General features: G+C 32.3%; 1 protein-coding gene across 3 annotated transcripts; it reads right to left on the bottom strand.

Annotated features, from left to right (window-relative positions):
* Positions 1-482: 482 nt before the first annotated feature.
* LOC107945990 (ABC transporter B family member 4) lies at positions 483-6,694 on the bottom strand. Of its 3 annotated transcripts, XM_016880168.2 has the most exons (14): positions 6,348-6,582; positions 6,251-6,268; positions 5,386-5,732; positions 5,247-5,301; positions 4,994-5,169; positions 4,687-4,908; positions 4,382-4,620; positions 3,769-4,294; positions 3,405-3,678; positions 2,201-3,075; positions 1,848-2,114; positions 1,492-1,755; positions 1,127-1,420; positions 483-1,051 (listed from the first exon to the last, which is right to left on the bottom strand). In XM_016880168.2, exons 3-14 carry the CDS (start codon positions 5,665-5,667, stop codon positions 695-697), a joined length of 3,831 nt encoding a protein of 1,276 aa, XP_016735657.1. In that variant the 5' UTR covers positions 5,668-5,732; positions 6,251-6,268; positions 6,348-6,582; the 3' UTR covers positions 483-694. The 3 variants fall into 3 exon arrangements, with proteins under 3 accessions (XP_016735657.1, XP_016735658.1, XP_016735656.1); XM_016880169.2 differs by lacking the exon at positions 6,251-6,268 and having other exon boundaries at positions 6,348-6,694; XM_016880167.2 differs by having other exon boundaries at positions 6,251-6,582.
* Between the last annotated feature and the right edge of the window lie 17,326 nt (positions 6,695-24,020).

The following is a 24,020-nucleotide window of genomic DNA, read 5'->3' on the forward strand; positions in this document are numbered from 1 at the left end:
TCTAGATGATTCAAATGGGATTTGTGAAGGGTTGATCATGAATGGTTCTGAATGGGGACTTACCACAAAAGGCATTAAGCAGAAGGTTGCTCGTGAGTTGCGTCCAACGGAAGGTCTTTACCAAGCCGTCTCATGTTCTGTCACATGTTCTCGCCACAGTAGGGTATAAAATGGTGCCTTTCTAATAACAAAGTGCACCCTTAGAAGATCAGATGGAAGCTCTAAGGAAAGAGAAGGAATCTTTTCGTAGAACCAAGTCCAATAATGTTGAATAGACCTCATACTCCAACGATCCCAAGGCTTAAAAAATTGCTAGTGAGCAGATGCCTAATCTATGTCCTATATATATAATTTGACCTAAACACACATGCTAAGGAAACCCTTGAAATTTATAAAAATATTAGAAGGATTAAACGGTGAACAATAATGCATCTTACATTCATTGACTTCATGATATTTTATTCCCATATTATATGCAATAGTAAGACCAAATTATCAATCAAGTAAATTTAACAGTTTGCTTCAAAGTTAAATTCCTCAATTTTCTAATAGACATTTCAACCTATAGTACAAGGACCTATTGGGTAATTTAACCATAAGTTTATTATAAAATACAATGCGTATAAGATCAGATTTGCTAGCAGAGAAAAGAATAAGAAAATGATCCTTATGGTTACCAAAAAAGAAAATAGTTTTATGAAGCGGAAGCACTCATGTGAAGTGCAACCAAAGATGCATACAAACCATCTTTGATATTTATCAAGGTGTCATGTTTTCCTTTCTCTACAATGACACCATTTTTAACCACTGCAATCACATCTGCATTTTTTATTGTCGACAGCCGATGAGCAACCACCACTGTTGTGCGGTTCACCATGATTCTATCTAATGCATCCTGAACCACCCTCTCTGATTCGGCATCCAACGCACTCGTTGCCTCGTCTAGGAGAAGTATCTTCGGACTTTTAACTATGGCTCGTGCAATGGCTACCCTTTGCTTTTGTCCTCCTGATAATTGAACACCTCGCTCTCCTACTACCGTGTCGTAACCCTATATGATAATTGATTATAAAGTGATTGTATGAACGCACTGAGTTAAACCCGGATTTTGTTATCGAGTTCTCACCTGTTGTAATGAACTTATGAACTTGTGAGCATTGGCCAACTCTGATGCAGCTAAGATTTCTGCCTCGGTTGCATTTCCTCCCTTTCCGTATGCAATGTTGGCACGGATTGTTTCGTTAAACAAAACAGGTTCTTGGCTAACAAGCCCCATTTGTTGCCTCAACCATTTTAATTGGAGGGTTCGGATTTCAACTCCATCAAGAGTGATATGTCCCGAATCTGGATCGTAAAATCTCTGCAATAATGAAATCACTGTGGATTTCCCACTCCCACTTTCTCCAACCAAAGCAACAGTCTGAAAAAAAGTTGACAATAACGTATGTATGATTTAGTCTCTATGAAATGGCAAATGGATTGTTTTGTTACCTTGCCAGCATGGATAGACAAACTCAAGTCTTGGAAAATTTGAATGTCTGGCCTTAATGGGTACTTGAAACTAACATGATGAAGCTCGATATCTGCCTTCACGTTTTCTAGTGTTGTCCCGGACTCATCGCTCGGGTCTATCTTAGACTCGCGGTCGATAATTGCAAATATGGAAGCAGCAGCTGACTTGGCTTTGCTGGAATCAGGAGCAAAGGAGCTTGATTGAGTAATTCCAATAGTTGCCATTGTCAAACCAAAGAAAACCTGCAAAACTAGATATCAGTCTCATTCTCATAGTTATATACATAGTGAATAGGTCTCAAAATGGTTCCAATAGAACTGGATTTTAGACTCACTTGAAAAACATCTGAGAATTTTACGTGACCGTGCTTGACAAGCTGAGCTCCGGCATAGAAATTGGTAGCATAAACAGAAAACATCAAAAAGAATGACAGTCCGAATCCTGATCCACTAATCAACCCTTGCTTAATCCCTGTTTGCAATGGACCCTCGCATTTCTTGCTATAGAGTTGCATCATTTTTTCCTCTGCACAAAATGAAGCTACTGTTCTTATACTCCCGACAGCATCATTAGCAACTTGGCTTGCGTCTTCATACATCATCTGTAACCATTTATATTTACATCCAAATGAATTATATGCATATAACATAATGCATTAGATATTGAGGTCGATAGTTTTGAGCATACCTTTGCATCTGCACTAAATCCCTTCATGAAATTTGCTTGAAAATATCCAGTGAATCCTATCAAAGGGACTAGTCCTAGCATTATAAGAGCCAATTGCCAACTTGCAACAAAAGCAATGACCAAACCAGCAATGGCAGATGCAAGGTTTGATACCATCTGAGCTAGTGCATCTCCAACTAGGCCACGTATTGAGGCTGCATCAACCGAGAGCCTTGCACCGATTGAACCACTGGAATTATCTGGTTCATCAAACCAACCAACTTCCATGTGAACCACCTTCGAAAAACACATTAATCTGATTTTTTGGATTAGTTTACATCCAGCAATGGAGAAAAAATATGTTCGTGCTGGAGATGCCAATAATGATGCCAGGCCAAGGGCCATAAATATCAGTGCCCAGAATCTCGTATCCTTTTTCAACTCATCAGGTGGTTTAAAGAATGTTTCGATCACATGGGAAAGCAGCAGACCATAAATTGGCAGTATGACACCATTGGCAACAGCGGCTATAGTTCCAAGTAGGAGAACAGGAATCTCTGGCTTGTTGAGGTAAGCTAGCCGACGGATAGGAACCTCTAGAGGCTGCTTTAATGGCTGTTTGGAAGGGTCTTCGGTATCTACTGTTGAAGAATCATTGACATTCATTCCAGTAGGCAAACCGAAGGCTACAGAGAAAGAATGGTGGCTGCTATCTCCGATAGATGATCCCCTACTGATTGATCGCTTCATTGATCTTCTCAGGCTTGACTGTCTAAATGATTCTGGGGTAACTTCTGATACATCTGCTACTTGTTCTGACTCTTTATTTACTTCTTGTAACCGAATAAGCTGAGAGTACGCTCCCTCGGGATCTTTGAGTAGTTCTGAATGTGACCCTGACCGATTCACAAAATGTTATTAACAATAGTGCTTAAGCAAATGCATCTCTCAACATATTGAGCCAACTCAATCAGTTCAACTAGTGTTAGTTAATGTCAGTTAGTCTGTTGAAATCAGTTAGAGGTTAGTTCTTCTGTTATGAAGTAGTTAGATTTTGTTGTAAAGCATACTCATGTGCTTATGAATCAGGTTGATATAATCAAGAATTCTCAGATTGCTTCTAAGTTTGTTTTTGTTTTCGCAACGTTTTCTAGCTGTTCTATGCAACATAGCTTCCGTTATGAACAAGTTAAAACAATTCAAGTAAGACATTCTTTTAACCTACCTTTTTCAACCATCTTTCCTCGATGAATTACGGCAATTGTATTTGCATTTCTCACGGTACTCAAACGATGAGCAACGATGACCGTAGTCCTATTGCCCATTATGCGGTCCAATGCCTCTTGTACCACTCTTTCAGATTCTGCATCTAATGCACTTGTAGCTTCGTCTAAAAGCAAAATCCGAGGGTCCTTTAGAATTGCTCTTGCTATTGCAACTCTCTGCTTCTGTCCACCAGAAAGCTGAGTCCCATGCTCTCCAACCATGGTATCTAGCCCCTACATATGAAGTTCAAAGTCGACATATCTTTTATAAAATGTATGATACGAACAAGAAATAATCATGTTCTTCAGAAAAGGGATTAGAACCTGAGGTAGTTTATCGATGAACTTAGCAGCATTTGCAAGTTCAGCCGCGGCTTGTATCTCTTCTATGGTTGCATCTTCTTTTCCATATGCAATATTATCCTTAATGCTTGATGTAAACAACACAGGTTCTTGGCTAACAAGGCCAATCTTTCCCCTGATCCATCTAAGTTGGAAATCTTTGAGGTTAATGCCATCGATTAGCACTTCACCGGCTAGTGGATCATAAAACCTTTCTATAAGACTAATTACAGTTGATTTCCCACTTCCACTTTCTCCAACTAAAGCAGCTGTTGTACCACATGGAATAGAAAGAGAGAATCCACTGAAAATTTGCTCTTCTGGCCTGGCTGGATAACTGAAATAAACATCCCTCAATTCCACATCCCCGTGAATGTCCTCCAACACTTTCCCACTCATATCGTATGGGTCGATCTCAGGCTTCCTATTGATGGTCTTGAACATCTTAAATGCCGCAGCTTGACCAGCAGCAAATGCACTCATGCATGGCGATGCCTGCCCCAGGGACCTTAAACATCCATAACCATTAAGGGTTCAGCCTATGAACTATGAAGCATGCATCATAATTAAGTCGAAATTTAAAGTTTTCACTTACATTGAACCGGTCAATACAGCGATAATCACATTAACTACTTCACCACCAGTGTACCCTTTCTCCAAAATCATCTTCCCACCAAACCATACAGCCAAAGAATAACTGCAGAATATGATCAACAAAACTACACCGAGACCGAGTCCAGCAGCAGTTCCCTCATGAACACCTGATTTATAAGCCGTAGCAAGAAGTTTGTTGTAATTGCTCATGGCTTGCTTCTCACCAGTAAATGATGCAACCTGGAATAAGATGAAACAATTAGTCATATATTAAAAAACAACAACTGTGTTTTATGTAGAACATACGGTTCTAATTGAACCAATTGTCTGTTCAACAATGGTGGCAGCTTGAGCATAAGCAGTTTGTCCACGAGTTGCCATCTTAGATATAATGACAGCCATCGTTGCACCAGATATTACAAGGAGAGGGATAGATGACAACATGACAAGAGTTAGAAGCCATCCCTTGACAAATGCTATAATGAAACCTCCAAAGAATGTGGACAGCAATTGTAAAACCTTCCCAACCTGCAAAACAAATACGTAAACATTTCGATGATTGGTTCTATATGATGATTTCCATAGGACTTGTTCATTGATTCGATATATATACCTTTTCTCCCATGGCATCTTGTATGAGAACTGTGTCACCAGACATACGTCCAACGACCTCTCCCGTGTTTGTTTCAACATCAAAGAAAGCAATATCTTGTCTCAATATGGTTTTCAAGTACAAGCCCCTTATTCGAGCAGCTTGTCTCTCACCTGTGACCATCCAGCAACTCACCTCTGAAAAGCAAGTCCAAGCTTCCTTAATCTCTGGTTAAAATGAGACATAAAGAACTCAAAACAAGAGATTTACTTACGGAGAAACGCCGCCACCCCGGCCCCAACCGCGAGGTAGACAAATTTCAAAGAAACCTATGATTTTTGCAAGAATCGTGTTAATGATGCCTTCATTTCAAGAACTGAAAAACAAATACAAGTTATAAGACATAACTATACCTTTGAGACCACATGAACCACTTGGTTATTACTCTGGTTTTGTCCAAAAGCGTTAACAAGATCTCCGAATAAGATTGTCATAAGGGGCATACATAAACCGTTCCCGACCGCACCGACTGTACCAACGATCATTAACAAGATATCGGTTGAATCTGCGAACACAAACAATTTGTGAAACGGAACAGTGTTGGTTTTCTCATCTCCTTTGCTGGTTTCCTGGCTTTTTGATGTGCAGGCCTTGTGCAAGTTGGTATCACCATTAAAGCCATTCTCAGTAGCCATTGTTATGACTTCTCAAGCTATATTAATTTGGTTGATGCTCAACAACTTCAGAATTTATACTGCAGCTGCAGCAATGAATTTAAGGTACAACATTTGAGGATTCAAAGGATTTCTTATCCTAAAAGCAACTAAAACAAAAACCTCAGTTTTTGGATTCCACAGATTTAGATTAAAAAACAGGAATAAAAATTTTTACAAAGAAAACCAGGCAGACACAGCATTAAGATCATTGTTTTAATCCCAGGAAAGAAATAAAAAAGCCTCCTTGAAGTAAAAAAATCAATTCACATTAAATAAAAAATTATAACTTTCTTGAGGACGTATAAATTTAGCACCTTGGTTAAATTTATTCCATGAGCCAAAAAAAAGAAAAGAAAAGAAAAACCCACATAGGGCAGTCATGATTCATATTAAAAAAACAATACCAAACCCCTGTTTTTGGCATCAAAAGCTGAAAGCTTCATCATCATTTGAACACTGAATGAAGAACATACCATTGATAGAACCATCATTTATGCATAACCCAAATCCCCAAAATCACTAAAAATGATGAAAAAGTAGTCATTGAGAAACATTTACATACCCAAAGTTCAAAGGGCAGCTGAAATGAAAAAAAAAAAAAACTCAGTCTTTGGCTTTTCTCTCTGTGTTTTGAGCTATTTAGAGACATGTATACTTACATTGGTTCTTTTCCTTCGAAAGTTTATGACTTGCTGCCACTGGAAATAACAATCATGCAAACGATAATCACACTTAGTACCAATTAAATCACCAAACAAATAATATTAATCATTTAAAGAAAGAACAACGTCGGACACATGAAGACTCTCAAGACAAATCATCAAATATTTTATTTTAAAATATACCTAATTATTCACAGTTATTGTCTAAGAAATATCTAAATAAATTTTATTAATATGATATTGAAGAGGATTTGAAGTATACATATATGCCATTAGACCTAACTATTTGAATAGACTCAATTTGAGTTAAACGAGTGTTTGAACTAAAAAATAATAGAAAGAACATCTAACTACAAGCGTAATAATCACGTCTTGTAATTATAAGAATTTTTAATTTTTCTTTATATATTTTTAGATATCACATACTTATGACATAGTTAGGAGTGCTGGTAAGGGTCTCGGCCCTCTTAAAATATAAAAATTTCCATTTAAGTTTTTTAAAATTTTTAAAATTTTGAATTACTAAAGGTAAAATTACGTTTTGACCCTAAAAAAATAATAAAATTTTGATTTAATCATTTAAAAATTATAAAGATATAGACTATTAAAATGATGAAATTATATTTTTATTATTGTAAAAATTACAATTTAATTTCAACCCCCTAAAAAAATTTTTCTGACTTCGCCATTGCACATAATATTTGCAAGAGAATATAACTATTAGAGTAATAATATTAATATTATAAGAAAATGTATGTATTTAATTAGAATAATATAATTATATCTTAATTTCTTACATTAGGTTTTATATTTTCTTTCCTTTAATAAATTTTATTTAAAACGAATTGGAAGTCGTCAATGTTAATAACTCACTTTCTTAAGAATTGGAGTGTGTAATTGGAGTTCTCCAATTAAACTCAATTAATCGAGACATACTAACTATAATGATTACCCAAACTTGTCACACATATGTGATTACCAATAATGACACCCAAATTCAATTATTAAAAGCCTTTCCATAAACATGTTCATTCCGCAAAGTGTAATATATCTTAAAAAATGAATATTTTAAAAAAATTATAGTTATCAAGATTACTAATTTAATACTGTAATTGGATGCTTCAATTACACTCAATTCGATAAATTTACTATTTATAATGTAACACAAACATGTTATGTGTGATTAGAAGTAATTATTTTTTAATCTAATTATTAGGTGGACTTTCCAAATAGCCTTAACAATTCTTTTAAATGATTTTCCTAACGCACCCTAAGTTATTTTGATTTTAAATGTTTTAAGTAATTTCGATTTGAATTAATTTTGAGTTCAAGCTTTTAGGTTTTGGTGAATTTCAAGGTTAGTTCATTAGAATTTGAGGATTGAATTTTTTAAGTGAATTTTAATGAGTTCATATATTTTCTAGTGTTTATTATTTCATATTACTTGCTTAAATCATTTTAAATTTTAGTCATTTAAGATTCAAATTATTTTAAATTTATATTAATTTAGATATGAATTGAAGGAATTTAAGTTATTGACTTGCATATTTTAAAAAAAATTATTTCCTTAAAGTACTTGCATTTATTTTTTTTAAAAATAAAATACTTGCATTTTTAATTAGTTTAAAAAAAATTTGGGCACAAAATTTAATGGCACACTACTTGTAAAAGGAAAAAAATATTTTAAAATGTGATACAAAATGTGTCAATCAATATATTAAAATTACAAGAAAATGTGAGAAAAAGTTTATAGTTAGAAAAGAATGTATTAATTTTTTTATACAATATCAAGAATAGAGAATGAGGATAATACAGTTGGAATTTGTACTAAACAGATGTCTGATAAAAATTAAAGCTTAAAAAAATTGTAGTGTTCCAAAATCAAATACTTTTATATGGTTGTAAGTGAAACAAACAAAAATATCAAATAAAAATTATTGTTATTATTATCTGAAGAAACATGTCATGAATGCATGTGATATAGGTATGCCAAAAATTTCATCTAAACAGATGCAGAAAATTAAATAAAAGTACACCAGAAAAATTGAAAAACTCAAAACAATAAAAATTTTTAATGCCTATTCCTATTCATAACCTTTAGATACTCTTTAATAGGCAGAAGAGTTAATTGAAAATATACTATACCTATCAAATAATACATTAATTAAGAGAAATAATAAAATAGAAAAGTACTAATAGAACCCAAAATGAAAGACATGATCTTACTTGATAGCCATTGCCATGTTTCTCAATCAAATTGTGAATATGAAGACATTGCTTAGTGGTTGTTACATATTTCTATTTTATGTTCATTACTATTGCCTTAGCATTTATAAGCTAATGGTGTGGTTGACCATGAGTATATATGCCAACAATAGATTTCTTTCCTAGTCTAGATTCATTTCAAAATATTTATATTACCCCCCAAAAGAAATATTAATGCTATACCATAATGTTATAAAAAAAATTAAAAGAAAATCACAATTTATCCTATACTAATATAGGAAGAAAATAAATGGTTAAACCAATTAAAGAATCAAACCAAGCCAATAGTTGTGTAATTTTTATATGCATTAATTAATAAATGCATTTAGTAATTTTATTTTTTCTAGGACTAAGTTATTTATATAGTAGGTTAAAATATATTGTTACTTCCTAGATAAAATTTATATATTTAAAAAATTTAAAAATTCAATCCTTTTACCTTTTTTATTTAAAAATCTCGGTTTAGTCATTAAAATCTTAAGTATTTTCTGTCAAAATTTGTCAATTTGAAATTTTAATTAGGGACCCAGTTGAATAAAATGAAAAACTATTATGAAATCGGTAGGAAGAAGGTCCCTAATGAGTATATGTGAAATAAGATTTTAATTTGAAACTCTAAATCAAAAGTTATGTTTGTCTTAGGTTTAGGGATTAAATTGAATAAATTGCAAAATATGTTTGCCTTTGTAATTAAATGTGATTTGATATGAAATTTGATATTGTGTTATTGTTGAATAATTATTCGTAGCTAAAGATGACGTTGGGCCATCGAGAAGGAAAGGAAAGGCGAGTGACTCGAGTTTTCGGTTTGTATTTCTATGTTTCGAGAACAATTTAATTATTGCATATTCATGTTAAACTGCGTGATTCAGTAAAGAGGTGAGTATATAAACGATTGTATGAGTTAAATTGTGGAGATTGATATGGTATATTGAGATAGATGACTAAATTGAATAAAATGGAAAGTAGCAAACCTAATGGTTTATGACATTTGGTATGAAATTGAGTTGAAACATGTTATATGTCTTGAAAAAATGATGAATTGTTGATAAATTGAGATTGATAGCATGTCAATTGAACTATGTAATAAAATTGGAAAATTGGTTACCCTATTAACTGATCGAGTAGAGTCGGATATAGTTAACATATCATAGGAGAGATTGAGTATGGGTTACTTCAACTATATGTCTATGAGCGCTAGATGCATTTTCCTTTGGACGTTCTGATGAGTGCTGGACATAACTTTTACTTCAGTTATACCGATAAGCGTTGGGCACAATCTATTTACTTCGGACGTTTCGATGAGACATTAGGTGCTAAATTGGTGTTGGTTGGGATCCGTGTATCCAATCGAGTCCAAGTCAGGTTAATAGGGTTATAATCTGTAAAGTTGATAAATGATATATGAATTGGTTTTGATAATGTGATTGATGATTCAAAGTTAAGTTGCAATATATGAATATTGATAGCATGTGAAAGATTATGCAAACCGAATATACGAGCCTAGATAGTCGATATGAAAACATGATGAATCAATCGAATTTATTCGGAAATAGTATGTTAATATGGTCGTATGTTATGAATTGAATAGAAATGTGAACATCAATAATGCTAAATTTTAATATAGTATATTCTTTAGACTGATTAATTGAAACATATATAGATTGATTTGTATAGTTTTGTTGGTACTTTAGTTACATATGCTAATTGACAAATTGGTTGAAAATTTGGTATGAATGGCATATTGATTGGATGAAAATGAGATTTGAAATGAATATATGAAATTGATTTAACTTATACCATATTGTCTTGAATCATGGAAATATCACTGAGAATTATCTCTCAGCGTACGGTTTGCTTTTTTTGTGGGAATGTATAGGTACATCTCAGGGTCCCAAGAAGTGATTTTAACATCCAAGAAACGATCCTTGACTCAACAATGTTTGTATATTCTCCTTTTTTTTGTTATACGACGTGTACCTAGGTTTAGTCAATTTTGGTATAATACGTAATCTTATGAATTTTAATGTTAGAAATGGTAACTTGAGAATGGTCAAATGGATTGATTTTGTACTAGAGTTTGACACTTAGTTGAAGTGTTTAATATGTTTCCATAATAGTGATCTATATATGAATGTGTATGACAATATAGTAGGAGCTTGAAAATTTGCCATAAGTGTATAAATTTAGAAAGCAATTGTATGTATTTTAATGCATATATGATAAGATATGTTAGAAATGTAAAATTTAGGTTGGTATAATTGGCTAAAGTGGTATATGATTGAGGTAATTTGGCTTTCTAGGTGGAGCTTGTTAGTATCAATTTAGACCTTTAGAAAACAGTCAGTCACGTTGGCATTCCTCTCAACGTCGCAATGAGACCAAACAAAGAGTTACGTCGCGGATACGTACTCTCAATGTTAAAACGAGCCAAGTCAACATGTTCTGTCACGATGAGAAAACCCTGAAGTTGCGACATCAACCTGGTACTTTGAAATTTTTACAATTTGATCCTAATTTGACCTTGGTTAGCAAAAGAGTTTTCGTAAGCTCGTATAAGACCTGAAAGTAATCATATAACATATTATACGTGTGTATTACTCATATTTGAATATATAATGGTTCTAAATTGAATGAAATTGTTTGCAGTTACTTCGACAACGAATATGGCATCTTGTAGCTTGGACCCGATAATCGGGTTAGGTATTAGGGTGTTACAAAACTAGTCATTACTCACAAGGGACCTATCCTTTCCCCTTTTGGAAAATGCATTTTGCTAACCTGATCATCAATCTTGGGGGCTAGATCCTTTGGCCAAAGTTAATGAAAACAATTCGAAATGGATTTTAGACAAATCAAAAACATTAAAAACATATCGAGCTATTTGAACAAATATGTTTGAAATTTTAAATGCTTGAAAATGTTTTATAATATGTATTCTTTAAAATACCCAGATTATTAAGATCCAAGTGCATTCGAACATGGCATACTTCATATCATCGAGATGAGATTTGCACCATTGGCACCTACATTGTTCCTCAATCAGATTCACCCTTCTCCTTTTCAAAAACACCTTTATTGTTACTCTATTAAGCACGACTAGTATGAATCCTTGTACTTTAAGGGTGTGCTTGGTTGAGTGGAAAAGAGGGTAAAAATTTAATTTTTGAGTGTGCTTGGTAGAAAAAAAAAGTGGGAGGAAAGAAAATAGGGAAGATGACCATTTTCCATCTTAATGCATAAAAACCGATCCTTCTAATTTGGAATGATAATAGGAGAGGAAATGAGGGTAAGATGTATGTTAGTTTAAAATTATGCATTTTTCAAATGTTTCATTTTTTTCCTCTCATTTTCAACTTAATCAAGCAACGGATGTCAAATTTTCCATCTTTCCCATCAAGCACACCTATAGAAAGGAAAATTATATTTTCTATCTTTCTACTTTTCCATCCTTTTAAGTTTTCATCTTACCAATTTTCTTTCCACACCCTACAAGCAAAGCCTAAGGGTGTGCATGGTTAGATGAAAAAGTGGAGGGATGGAAGGGGAGAGAAAAAGTGGAAAAAAAAATAAAATTTGAGTGTGCTTGGTAAGGGAAAAAAATGAGAGGAAAGAAAAGAAGAGAGATTATCATTTTCCTTCCTAATGCACAAAAATCAATCCTTCAAAATTGGAATGATGAGAGGAGAGAAAATAAAAGAGATATGTATGTTAGTTTAAAATGATGCATTTTTCAAATGTTTTATTTTATTTCCTTTCGATTTTCAATTCTACCAAGTAATTGTTGGAAGAAAATTACTTTTTCTTTTAATTTTTTCATCTTTCCTACCATGCACACCTACGAAAAGAATTTTTTTTTCATTTTTCTATTTCCTCACCCCTTCAATTTTCCATATTTTCAATTTTCTTTTCACTCAACTAAACAAAGCCTAAAAAAGATCTTCCAGCTCCACAACCTCTTGAATTCAAAATTAAAGAGATTTACCTGATTCAAGCAACTCAACAAAAGAACCAAACTCGATAGATTTCTACTCTTAAAATGGTGGATTGTTAAGTTTAAAGAATTTGAATGGAGGGGTTTGAGTGGAAATGTTTTGGATCACATCCTTATTCTACCCTCAATTTCTAATTCCATAAGCAAGGTTTGATTCATTAATATTTTTTCCATTTTGGTAAGAATGATGATAAAATTATCAGAAATCTCACATCACTAAGGTAATGTAAAATTACCTAAGTGGTAATGATATTACCATTATATTCCCATTCATGAAATCGCTAGTAATATCATCCAAACATAAAAATGTAATTCTAAAATGTGACATTAATACTAATAATTACATTTCGTGAACCAAACGTCTGCACTTAATAGAAGTTGAGACACTATAATTGAGACATGAAAATGAGTTTTTGACTATATGTTATAATTAATTTTTTTATACAATATAAGATGAGGGATGGAATCACATGGTTTAAACTCATATGAAACAGATATCAAGACACCATATACTATAATTATTATATAAAGGTGCAATCAACAAATAAATGACAATTATTAAAAGTCTTAATCTGAAGTAGTTTTAATATATCCATCCAATATTTGCTTTATGCATTATTAACTAGAAAAACATAAGATTTTCAACTTTTTGATGCAAGAGATGTAAGTTCCATATAGAGGCGAAAATGAATATGAAGTGATGTGGACGTGCATTATGAGATGAAAAAGGTAAAAACGAAAAAAAAAACACTAAGTGCTCATCCAACTTTATCTCAATTTTCAATTTTCCAAAGGGATGAATAGTCAATTTTAGGGAACAACAAATTTATAAATTATCTCGTGGGACCAATTACTACATGTGACACATGAATAAAGTAATTTTTTATTATATATATATATAAATTACCCATTCCAGTCCCTTTAAATTTTAATTAAATAAATTAAAATTGTTGATACTAGGATTAGACAAGGTTGAGTGACGGTGATGTAAGGCAGTCCACCTTATTTAGGGTAAGGCGGAAAGCCACAACGTACGATGGTTCAGTTGTGATGATTATGGAGTTGACTGGTGGAGGAAGAGAGAGTGAAGAGAGGAAGAGGAGAGAGATCCCTCTTTTGGTTGTGGCTAAGGGCTTATATACCTTTAGCTATGATCTCAAGGTGCCATGTGTTACTTTTTCATATGTCAGCTCAAGGAAAATTGGCCGAGTGGTTTGTCACTATAAGTCTAGGTAAGACGACGATTAGACACGTTATTAATCACTTCAAATGGAACATGGTATAAGATATAAGAACTCTTTTAAAGATTGAGTTATTCATTAAAAGATTATTAGACAGTAATTGTAATATACTTTTCACCATATTCAACAAATATTCACGTGCTTCTTCTTTTTTCTTAGCTACAATTACAAACACAATTGTAACTATAAATAATACACATTATATCCGGATAATTATGACAGAATTAGTCACCATAAAACATGACCAAATTGATAATTTAAATATATTTATTTTTTAAAATAAAGATAGATTATAATTCAATCACCCTAATTCCATTTTACTTTATATTAAACCCCTTTCTTTAATATCATTAAAAAATACAATTTATGTCCTATTAAAAATATAATTTAACTAAAACACCCATGCTAAGGAAACCCTTGAAATTTATAAAAATTAAAAGGATGAACAACATAAATTCATCTTAGATTCATTGACTTCATGATTTGAACACCAAATTGGGTATATGGAAAATGTGAAGTCAAACCAAACTTTATATCTTTTCACGAGATGAACACACACATACTTCTTGCTTTTATGTTTCCATCTATCCGCTTTAACCAAAAATTCAAACCATTTGTTTGAACCCAAACTACTTTGATTTGAAAGGTTTTACAGGTATTTTTTTTATCTTATTAATTATTACTATCAATTGTATTTTTTTGTGGATATAAAATAAAACAAAGTGTCTACAAAGACTTAAACTAAAATACCTACAGGAGATTGTTCAAACAAAAGTAAAACGTCTTCCTTACTGTGATTATTTTAAAATAGTATTACATACCTGCATAAGCTAATTCTATTGTTTTTAATTAGTTGGTATATTTGTGCTGGTGGGTATGGATTAGAGGTGTTCATGGCCCGGCCCGCTCGAAATATGGGAGAGTTTGGGTAAAAATATAGGCCCGAAATATGGGATTGGACAAAAAAATAGGCTCGTTTAGAATATGGGCAGGGTCTCGGGTACCACTTTTTTGGCCCGGGCCTGGCCCGGCCCGGTTATAATTAATATATATATTTATTATTATTATTTATTACATTTACAATTTTAGTTACCTACTTACCTTTCCCATTTCCCCCACCCGTTCAAACTTAAGAATCCCTAACCCCTTCCCTTCCCTCCTTTTTTTTTCCCCAAATCAAAAACCCCACCTCCACCTCCACCGATCAACCATCCCACCTCCGGTGTACGGTCCTCAATGACTCCACCTCCAGGCTCCAATTCCACGACGCTAGCGTTGTTGTTGTTCTCTACTTCTCTTCACTTCGATTCTTCTGCAACTTCCGAAGGTATTACTTTTTATGCTTTATGTTTTATGCTGTCCAAAGATTTGTTTTTGTTTTCTTTTTAAATGTTATGTACTGTTCGAAGGTATTATTTTTATGTTATGAACTGTTGAAAAATGTTATCTTTTTGTTATTATGAAGCCCCAAAGTTTTAAGTTTTAGTTTCTCTTCACTTCGATTCTTCTGCAATTATACTTTTGAAAGTGCAAATCCTTGTTAAAATGGTGAGAATCAGTTTTTACAAGCTGCCATAAGCAGATTTATCAAGTCTATTTAACAATCCCAAAATGAAGAGTCTTCTTCAAATGCTTTCTATATACCATTCGTAAATAACTAATTAGGCCATAAATAATTAAGACAAAATATAGCCAAGAACAAACAGATTTAGTATAAAATTGTGAGGCCATAAATTACCTTTGGGAAATGCAAAATTGGCCATAAATTAACAGATTTAGTATAATATTGTTAATTTGTTATCATTTAAAAGCATAAAAATGTAATGATATGATAAACTTTAAAATATTTAAGTTAAAAAGTTAAAAGTAATTAAATTTGAGTTAATTGTTTTGTAATTACTTGTATAATCATTTTTTATTTTTATTCTCTTTTTTTAAGAATTGATTGTTTGTAATTAAATTCAAATAAGTAATCTTATTTTATTTTTTTGTTCATTATATAGTATATACAAAAAACATATAATTTGATATTTGATATAATTTTAATAACAATTAGTTTTAAGTAAAAAAACGGGCCGGGCCGGGCCCGGGCTTCATATCTTCTCCACGGGCCGGGCCTGGGCAAAAATCTGAGACCCATATTCTGGGCCGGGCCTAGCAATCGGGCTAAAAGTTTTTTCGGGCCCGGCCCATGAACACCTCTAGTATGGATGTGTTTAAGTTTATTAAAATAGTCTGTCATTCTTAGTTTATTATGAAGCCTTGTTGTAGTTAGCAAAACTTACTTAGAATGATAGAGAAACTTGAAGCAATTTTTTATACCATCAAATGTAACTAGAAATTAATTATACGAGTGTATTCATATTTTATCATTAACACAAAATTTATTTATTCAATATTATTTTATTAGTTTAATTATTTACTTTTTTTAGTTTATTTTAAAATATTTTTTTAAGTTTCTTTTAATTTTTTTAAGTTTATTTTCGTTCTATAATTATTACTATATTTAATGGTATGATATGTTTCTTTTTTTTATTAACATATATTTTGTAGTTTCTATAATTTAATGAAAAAAAAAGAGATAAATTTGAATGAAAAATTGAAAGAATGCTCTTAAGTCACTATTTTTGTTGAAGATGAAAATATATATGTCCTTCATTAGTAAATATTAGAAGTAACTAAGTAACTTGAATTAATTAAGAGCAGTTCATTATTAGTTAAGTAGTTAAGGGTAGTTTTCTACTCTGTTAGTGATTCATTTCTGGTGTATAAGTATTAAAGGTTTGATTGTAATTGCTAAGTTAAATTAATAAATTTTCTCATCTTTCATATTTCTAATATGGTATTAGAGCAGGGCTTTTTTTTCTTGCTTCTAATAACTGCATTAGCTATGGATACTACAAGCTTGACAGAATCAGCAACTGGAAAATTTTTCAATCCATTTGCTTTTGCCTCACAGAAAGCAGCAGTGCTAGTCGATGATAGTAATTTCTTAGCTTGGAACCAGCATGTTTTACTGGTAATCAAGACTCACAGATTGCATTCTTTCATTGATGAAATGGTTCTTATATCGTCACAAGAAATTGTTGGAGCAGACATCACCTGTCACGATTAAATCATCTACATACACAAGAAGAAAAATACAGCCAGAGAGAGTTTGTTTGGGGCTGATGGTCTTCCTGTTGAAAATCTAGTGTATGCACAGTATGAATAGCAATATTCGCCGTTGTGTGCCTGGCTTCTTTCCACTGTAAGTGCTTCACTACATAATCAGTTGATTGGGAGTTCGTCTTCTGCGTTCGAATTTTGGTGTGCTCTTGTAACACCCCTAACCTATATTCGTCGCTGGAACAGGGTTATGGAGCATTATCGGAGTTTACGGAACAAATACAGTTAATTCATGGCATTTACTATTTATATTTGAAACCAATCATATTCAATCATATTATCACTTAAATGGACCCTCGAGGTCCAATTTATGTGTTAGAAACAAATCGGGACTAAATCGAAAACTCAAAAAAATTTTCGCGAAATTTTAAAAATTTTCCTAGGTACAGTGGACACACGCCTGTGTGGCCAGGCCGTGTGGCTCACACGGCCATCGACACGCTCGTGTCTTAACCTGTGTGAGCATTCGATGTGAGGCACACGGCCGTGTCCCAACCCGTGTCCACACTCGTGTAACTCTTTGACTCGGGTCATACGGCCAGCCACACGCCCGTGTGCTAAGCCACGTGGACAATTTATTTTTCAAAAATTAGGTGCAGGGAACACATGACCAAACCACACACCCGTGCGCATGGTCGTGTGTCACACACGGCTGAAACACACGCTTGAAACTCATGCCCGTGTCTCTGCCCGTATGGACGAAAATAGGTCATTTTATGACCACTTTTCTCACCCAAAATTTGGTATGAACCTAGACACAACCATTTGCACATTTACAAACCATAACTGTCGAAATCATTTTTTAAAAACAAAAAATTTAGGTTGTCAACTTTAAAAAATGAAAATTGGGAGTCGCCACCAAATCTTTTATTAAGGTGTGATTGGATCACCTAAAAAAACGGCTTTGGTCTACGAGTTTTAGAAAAAAGGATCCGGAAGTCAGTTACGTACGAGGAAGGATTAGTACCCTCGTAACGCCCAAAATTGGTACCTAGTTAATTAATTAGTGTCTTAATGTCGAAAATTTGAAAATTATAATCCTTAGCAAGAACTTAAAAACGTTAATTATTAAGATCCTTATCATTTCGAAGAAAGAAAATGTTACACCCAATGCGTTAGGGCACAACATTCTAATTTCCTCAAAAATGAATTAGTCTAAAACTCGTGTAATAAAAGTTTAAAAAATATTCATTTGTTTAATATTTAAGAAATCGCGGCCCAATACGTTAGGGCACAATTCCTCAAAATCCCAAACTTGAAATATTTCCTTTATTATTATTTTTTCAAAAAATCTTTGTCTCGAGAAATCAATACGTCACATCCAATATGTTAGGATACAACATATTTAACTCCCCAACAACAAGCTTTTTATTTTATATATTTTTTATTAATGAGCAACCCTTGATCGTTGGATTTAACGAATAAAATCGAAACCCAATACGTTAGGGCTCAATTTCCTTGAAAATCCTAAATACGAGTGTTATCTCAATTTTGAAAATTTTAAAATCGAAAAAAAAAATGATGTGATGCTACATTAAATATAAAATGTAATAATAAATACAACAATGGCATAGAAATAAACGAAATTAATGTACATAAACAACGACATGCAAAATATCAAATGAATATAAATGAAAACATAAATCAATAAGCAAATGAAGGAAATAAACAAAAAAATATAAAGAGAAAAAGGTACAAAATATATATACATTTGAAATTATGAAGAATAAAAGACATAAAGATAATTTACTCATAAAATTTTGGGTTATAAAACTTATATATATAATACATAATGCATTTATGAAAACAAGGAAAATATAAATATATACATATAAAATATATTCATGCATTTACAAAAAAATGAAATATATAAGTATAATATAAAACGTGGAAAATATTTATAATAAGCTTTGAATGGAGTATAAATATATGTGTATATATTACAAAAATGTATAAACATATAAAAATCATAGAAAATGGGCAAATTTATAAATATTATGAAATATGAATGTGTATATATATGTATAAAAAACTATGAAAATAAAATAATAATAAAGTATGTATATAATATGTATATATATTAAAACGTTTAAAATATATATGTATATATATTAACATGCATATGCGCACATATATGTAGGTATAATAATAATATATAATATAATAATAATAAATTAATAAAATAGACTAAAAACCTAAAATGAAATATTAAGGATTAAATTGAAAATCAACATAATTTTAAAACAAATGAAGGGCCTAATTAAAAGGCGCGAATAACTCATAGAGCTCGAATGGGAAAATATCTCCATCCTTTGAAACGCGTCACTTTATTAGGACTAAATAAAATAAATAAATAAAATTCGCAGTGGTATCACCTTCTCCCTTTTTTAAAATCGTAAATAAGTAAAAAATAATAAAAAAACAGTAAGCCACCTTTAAAAAACTGCCAATCGTTCTCCCTTTTTTATTAATTCTTTTTTTTTCTGGACAATGAAGGGAGAGAGGCCTCTATTTATAGCTGAGCCTCCTCAGATCCAACGGTACAGATCAATTACATCAACGGCTAAGATTAAAGGGTATCTATAAATTAAATCTCTAAGATTACAAAATCATATCTTCTAAGATTGTATATATCATATCTAAGATTGCACATATCATATCTAAGATTGCATATCATATCTAAGATTGTATATCCTCGAAAATTATGTTTCCATATGTGAGCCTGGGCTAAAATTGGGTATTACAATAACAACACCTTCAATTCAAGCCAAACCAAGTTTTATATCTAACAAATCATCACATATAATCAAATATCTTAACCTACCAAATTAATCACATACACTTATATGCATCCTTTCCTAAATTTACTAATTCAAACCATACTTCAATATATCTATCAAATAACCATTATCTAACTATTTCTAGCATGCCTCATGTATTTTTAATTTATACTCATATAAGTTGATTTGAAATATAAACAAAACATAGTTTATAATATTTGTACAAACCAACTTTACTTAAAAATCAATCCAACCCTATACATGCCATATAAACCTTAATACATGTTGCAAAAGCTACCGAAGTGAGTTAGATAGTGTGGCTTGACGCGTTGATCCGATTTCCCCTAACCTCACAATAATCTACAAAGACATTAAACAAAACAAGTAAGCTTAACGAAGCTTAGTAAGTTCGATGGTTTTAAACATAAATCTTACCGGAAATTGAACATACTATAATCAAATCAAGTAAATCATTCAAATTATATTTGTAATACCCAATTTTAGCCCGAGCTCACAAAAAAAAACTCAAAGTAATATCATTTGGCCCGATCGGAATTGTCCATTACTTGAAAAGGTTGAAGGTCCATCTACAAGCTTATGGAAACATAATCTTTAGGGATATGCAATCTTAGATATGATATGCAATCTTAGATATAATATATAATCTTAGATACGATATGCAATCTTAGATATGATATATAATCTTAGATATGATATGCAATCTTAAAAGATATGATTTTGTAATCTTAGAGATTTAATTTGTAGATACCCTTTAATCTCAACCGTTGATGTAATTGATCTGTACCGTTGGATTTGGGGAGGCTCTACTATAAATAGAGGCCTCTCCCTTCATTGTAAAAGGGGAGGAAAAAGAGGGAGGAGGAATCAAAAAGAGAACGATTGGCAGTTTTTTAAAGGTGGCTTACTATTTTTTTTTCGATTGTTATTTTTACTTATTTACGATTTTAAAAAAGGGGAGAAGGTGATACCACTGCGAATTTTATTTAGCCCCTCCACCTTTTAATATTTTTGTAATTAAGTTTTTTTTATTTAATTTACCCTTTTATTTATTTTAAATTCCAATTTAATCTTTTTGAACGGCGCCGTTTTAGAGGAGAAGGAAAAATTGCCCTTCCTGCCCCTCTATGTAATTCTCGCGTTCAATTTAATCCTCCAAATTTTATTTATTTGCATATTTACCCTAAATTTTTACTTGCAATTCAATTTAGTCCCTTTTTCATATTTTCTTTAAAAATCAATATTTTTTTTGGATAATGCAATTGTTTTTATCTTATCTTATAATTTTCATAAGTAATTATTATTATTTTGTATATATATGTTTTTAAAAAAAGAGCATGTATTATGTTTTGTTTTGAAATTATTATTTTTCGCATACTTGTATAAATATATATACTTGTTTTATTTATTTAATTATTTTTGGTATTATTTATTTCAAACCTATATATACTTTTATGTATACTTGTACGCACTTTTTGTTATTTATTTTAATTATTCGCTTATCAATTTATATTTGCATATCGTTTATTATTATCTTGCCCATTTATTTGATATTTTGTATGTCATAATTATTTATTTATTCATTTATTCATATTATTTCTATGCTATTGTAATATTTATTATTGCCTTGTATATTTAATGTAACATCACATCACTGTTTTACTTGATTTCAAACTTTCCAAAATTAAGATAAATGCTCGTATTTAGGATTTTCAAGGAAATTGAGCCCTAACGTATTGGGTTCCGATTTTCTTCGTTAAATCTAACAATCGAGCATTTCTCTTTAATAAAAAAATAAAGAACTCATTATTGGGAATTCAACACGTTGTGTCCTAACGTATTGGATGTGACGCATTGATTTCTCGAAATGAATATTTTAAAAAAATAATAAAGGAAATATTCCGAGTTTGGGATTCTAAAGGAATTGTGCCCTAACATATTGGGCTGCGATTTCTTAAATCTTGAATAAATGGATATTCTTTTAAATTTTTATTGCACTAGTATTTTGGCCTAATTCATTTTTGGGGAAAATTAGAATGTCGTGCCCTAACGTATTGGGTGTGGCATTTTCTTTCACTGAAATGATAAAGGTTTTAATACGTAACGTTTTTAAGTTTTTTCTAAGGATTATATTTCTTCAAATTTTTGACATTAAGACATTAATTAATTAACTAGGTACGAATTTTGGGAGTACGAGAGTGCTAATCCTTCCTCGTACGTAACTGACTCCCGGATCCGTTTTTCTAAAACTCGTAGACCAAAGTCATTTTTTTAGGTGATCCAATACACCTCAATAAAAGATTGGTGGCGACTCCCAATTTTAATTTTTTAAAAAGTCGACAACCTAAAACTTTTATTTTTCAAAAAAATGGTTTCGACAGCTTGGCGACTCCACTGGGGAAATTTTTTTTAAATAGAAGAGAGTCGAGCCACAAAGTTGATTAATTTTTGTCTTACGGTCGAGAAAAATATTTTTTTTAAAAAAAATCATAACATCCTTTCGCATTCATTATCTTATTCCTTAAATATTGTTTGCATTATACATTTCATGAGTTGAACATTTTTACCCTTTTAAGTGGGAGTGAGAAGCTATGCCTTCGTGAGGTTTTCATCTCCGTGTAGGATAGTGGATTGTTTTCGGGATACATCTGTACCTATGTCTTCGTGAGATTTTCATCTCCGTGCAGCCATAGGGAAATGTATTCCCCTGAACCGAACTTGATCCATATGAGCCTATAATGGGTGAGGATGGAGGAATCTGCTGGTTCGGGTACCTTTACCCTAGAAGCCAAACTTCATATAACGAACCTTAGGAATCCACCCTAGGTAGAACTATACTGAACCTTAGTAGACATCCGATTAGGTGTTTTACTGTTTCTTGATTATATTTTATATTATTATATGACACTGACCTTTTGTGTTTTATTTTGTTTGCATGACATGGCATTTCATTTCATCATAAAAGGCGTCAGTTCAGATTCGGTTGTTAGATAGAAAGCTTGACATGAAAAAAGGGTTTCTTAATAAAGTGGAGGACAATGCGGCTGTCCGAACTTGGTCTGAAACAACGCAGCAAGATAAGGGTGATAGCCTGGCCGATGGGTATGTATCGGAATTATGGGATTTTACTCGCATCAGTGTAACTCAAAACAATTTGCAGGAGTTGAAAGAAATTTGGAATCAATGGAATAATGAGGCTAGGCAGTTATTTTACGACAATTATGGGGACTTACCTTATTTGCTTGATGAGAAGGTAGACAAACATTTGTTTCAAACCCTCACCCAGTTTTGGAATCCTGCTTACAATTGCTTCACGTTTGGGAATGTCGATTTGGTACCTACGATAGAAAAATATGTGGCTTTACTCCGATGTTCAAAGTTTCAAGTGGATAGAGTTTACTCGAGAACGGTAAATGTGCCAACCTTTTCAAAGAAGCTGGTAGGTATAACAGGGATGAGTGAGTAGTGGGTCGCTGCACGAGTTAAGCAAAAAAGGGACAGCAAGTGCATTCCTTGGAAGAGCTAGAAACGGTGCTGCAAAATTGTGAGATTCAGATCAAGCACTTGAACGCAAACGAAAGTAGTAATAATGAACAGCTCCACCACTTTCAGAGTCAAGTTAGGAGCAGAGATCATCTTATGAAGGAAGCTGTGGTCTAGATTCAAGAAGTAGCTGATTACGTACAGATTTTAGCAGTACAGGCTGACATGCTGAGTATGAAGTATGAATTAGAATCAGATCAGGGGAAAGAATTAGTTTTGTTACTTAGAAAGATCAAAGTTCTGGGTACTAGGGCAAAACCTTACTTGTAATTCGCTTTATGTAAAGAATTTTGCTTTCTAGTAAGGTTTTCTTATATGGAATTGAATCAAAATTGACGTCTTTTTACATTCATGCATTGCATTACTTCATATGCATTTAAAAACATTAAAAGATTCTAATTAATTTACATCATTCCTTAGTTAATCTGGAAACCAACCAATCAACCGAACACCATTATAGTATCCGAGCAAAGTCAGGAGGCATGGACCAAAGATTGGAGAGAATAGAGCAAATGCAAATGCAGATGCAAGAGCAATTGCCTGAATTTCAACAAGAAATGAGGAATCAGATGCTAGAATTCTAAATAAATATGAGCCAGCTAACCCAGTTATTGGGTAAAGGGAAAAGCCCAGAGGCTCACTTTGGGGATGATAATGAAGA

The sequence above is a fragment of the Gossypium hirsutum genome, chromosome D12, assembly GCF_007990345.1.
Source record: "Gossypium hirsutum isolate 1008001.06 chromosome D12, Gossypium_hirsutum_v2.1, whole genome shotgun sequence".
Classification (NCBI taxonomy): domain Eukaryota; kingdom Viridiplantae; phylum Streptophyta; class Magnoliopsida; order Malvales; family Malvaceae; genus Gossypium; species Gossypium hirsutum.

Excerpts from the sequence above, each read along its gene's own strand:
- LOC107945990 (XM_016880169.2), bottom strand. The coding sequence starts at position 5,667 with ATGGCTACTGAGAATGGCTTTAATGGTGATACCAACTTGCACAAGGCC. Across the intron at positions 3,076-3,404 it reads AGGAAAGATGGTTGAAAAAG|GGTCACATTCAGAACTACTC; the intron begins GTAGGTTAAAAG and ends TGAATCGGTCAG. Across the intron at positions 1,421-1,491 it reads TGTCTATCCATGCTGGCAAG|ACTGTTGCTTTGGTTGGAGA; the intron begins GTAACAAAACAA and ends ACTTTTTTTCAG.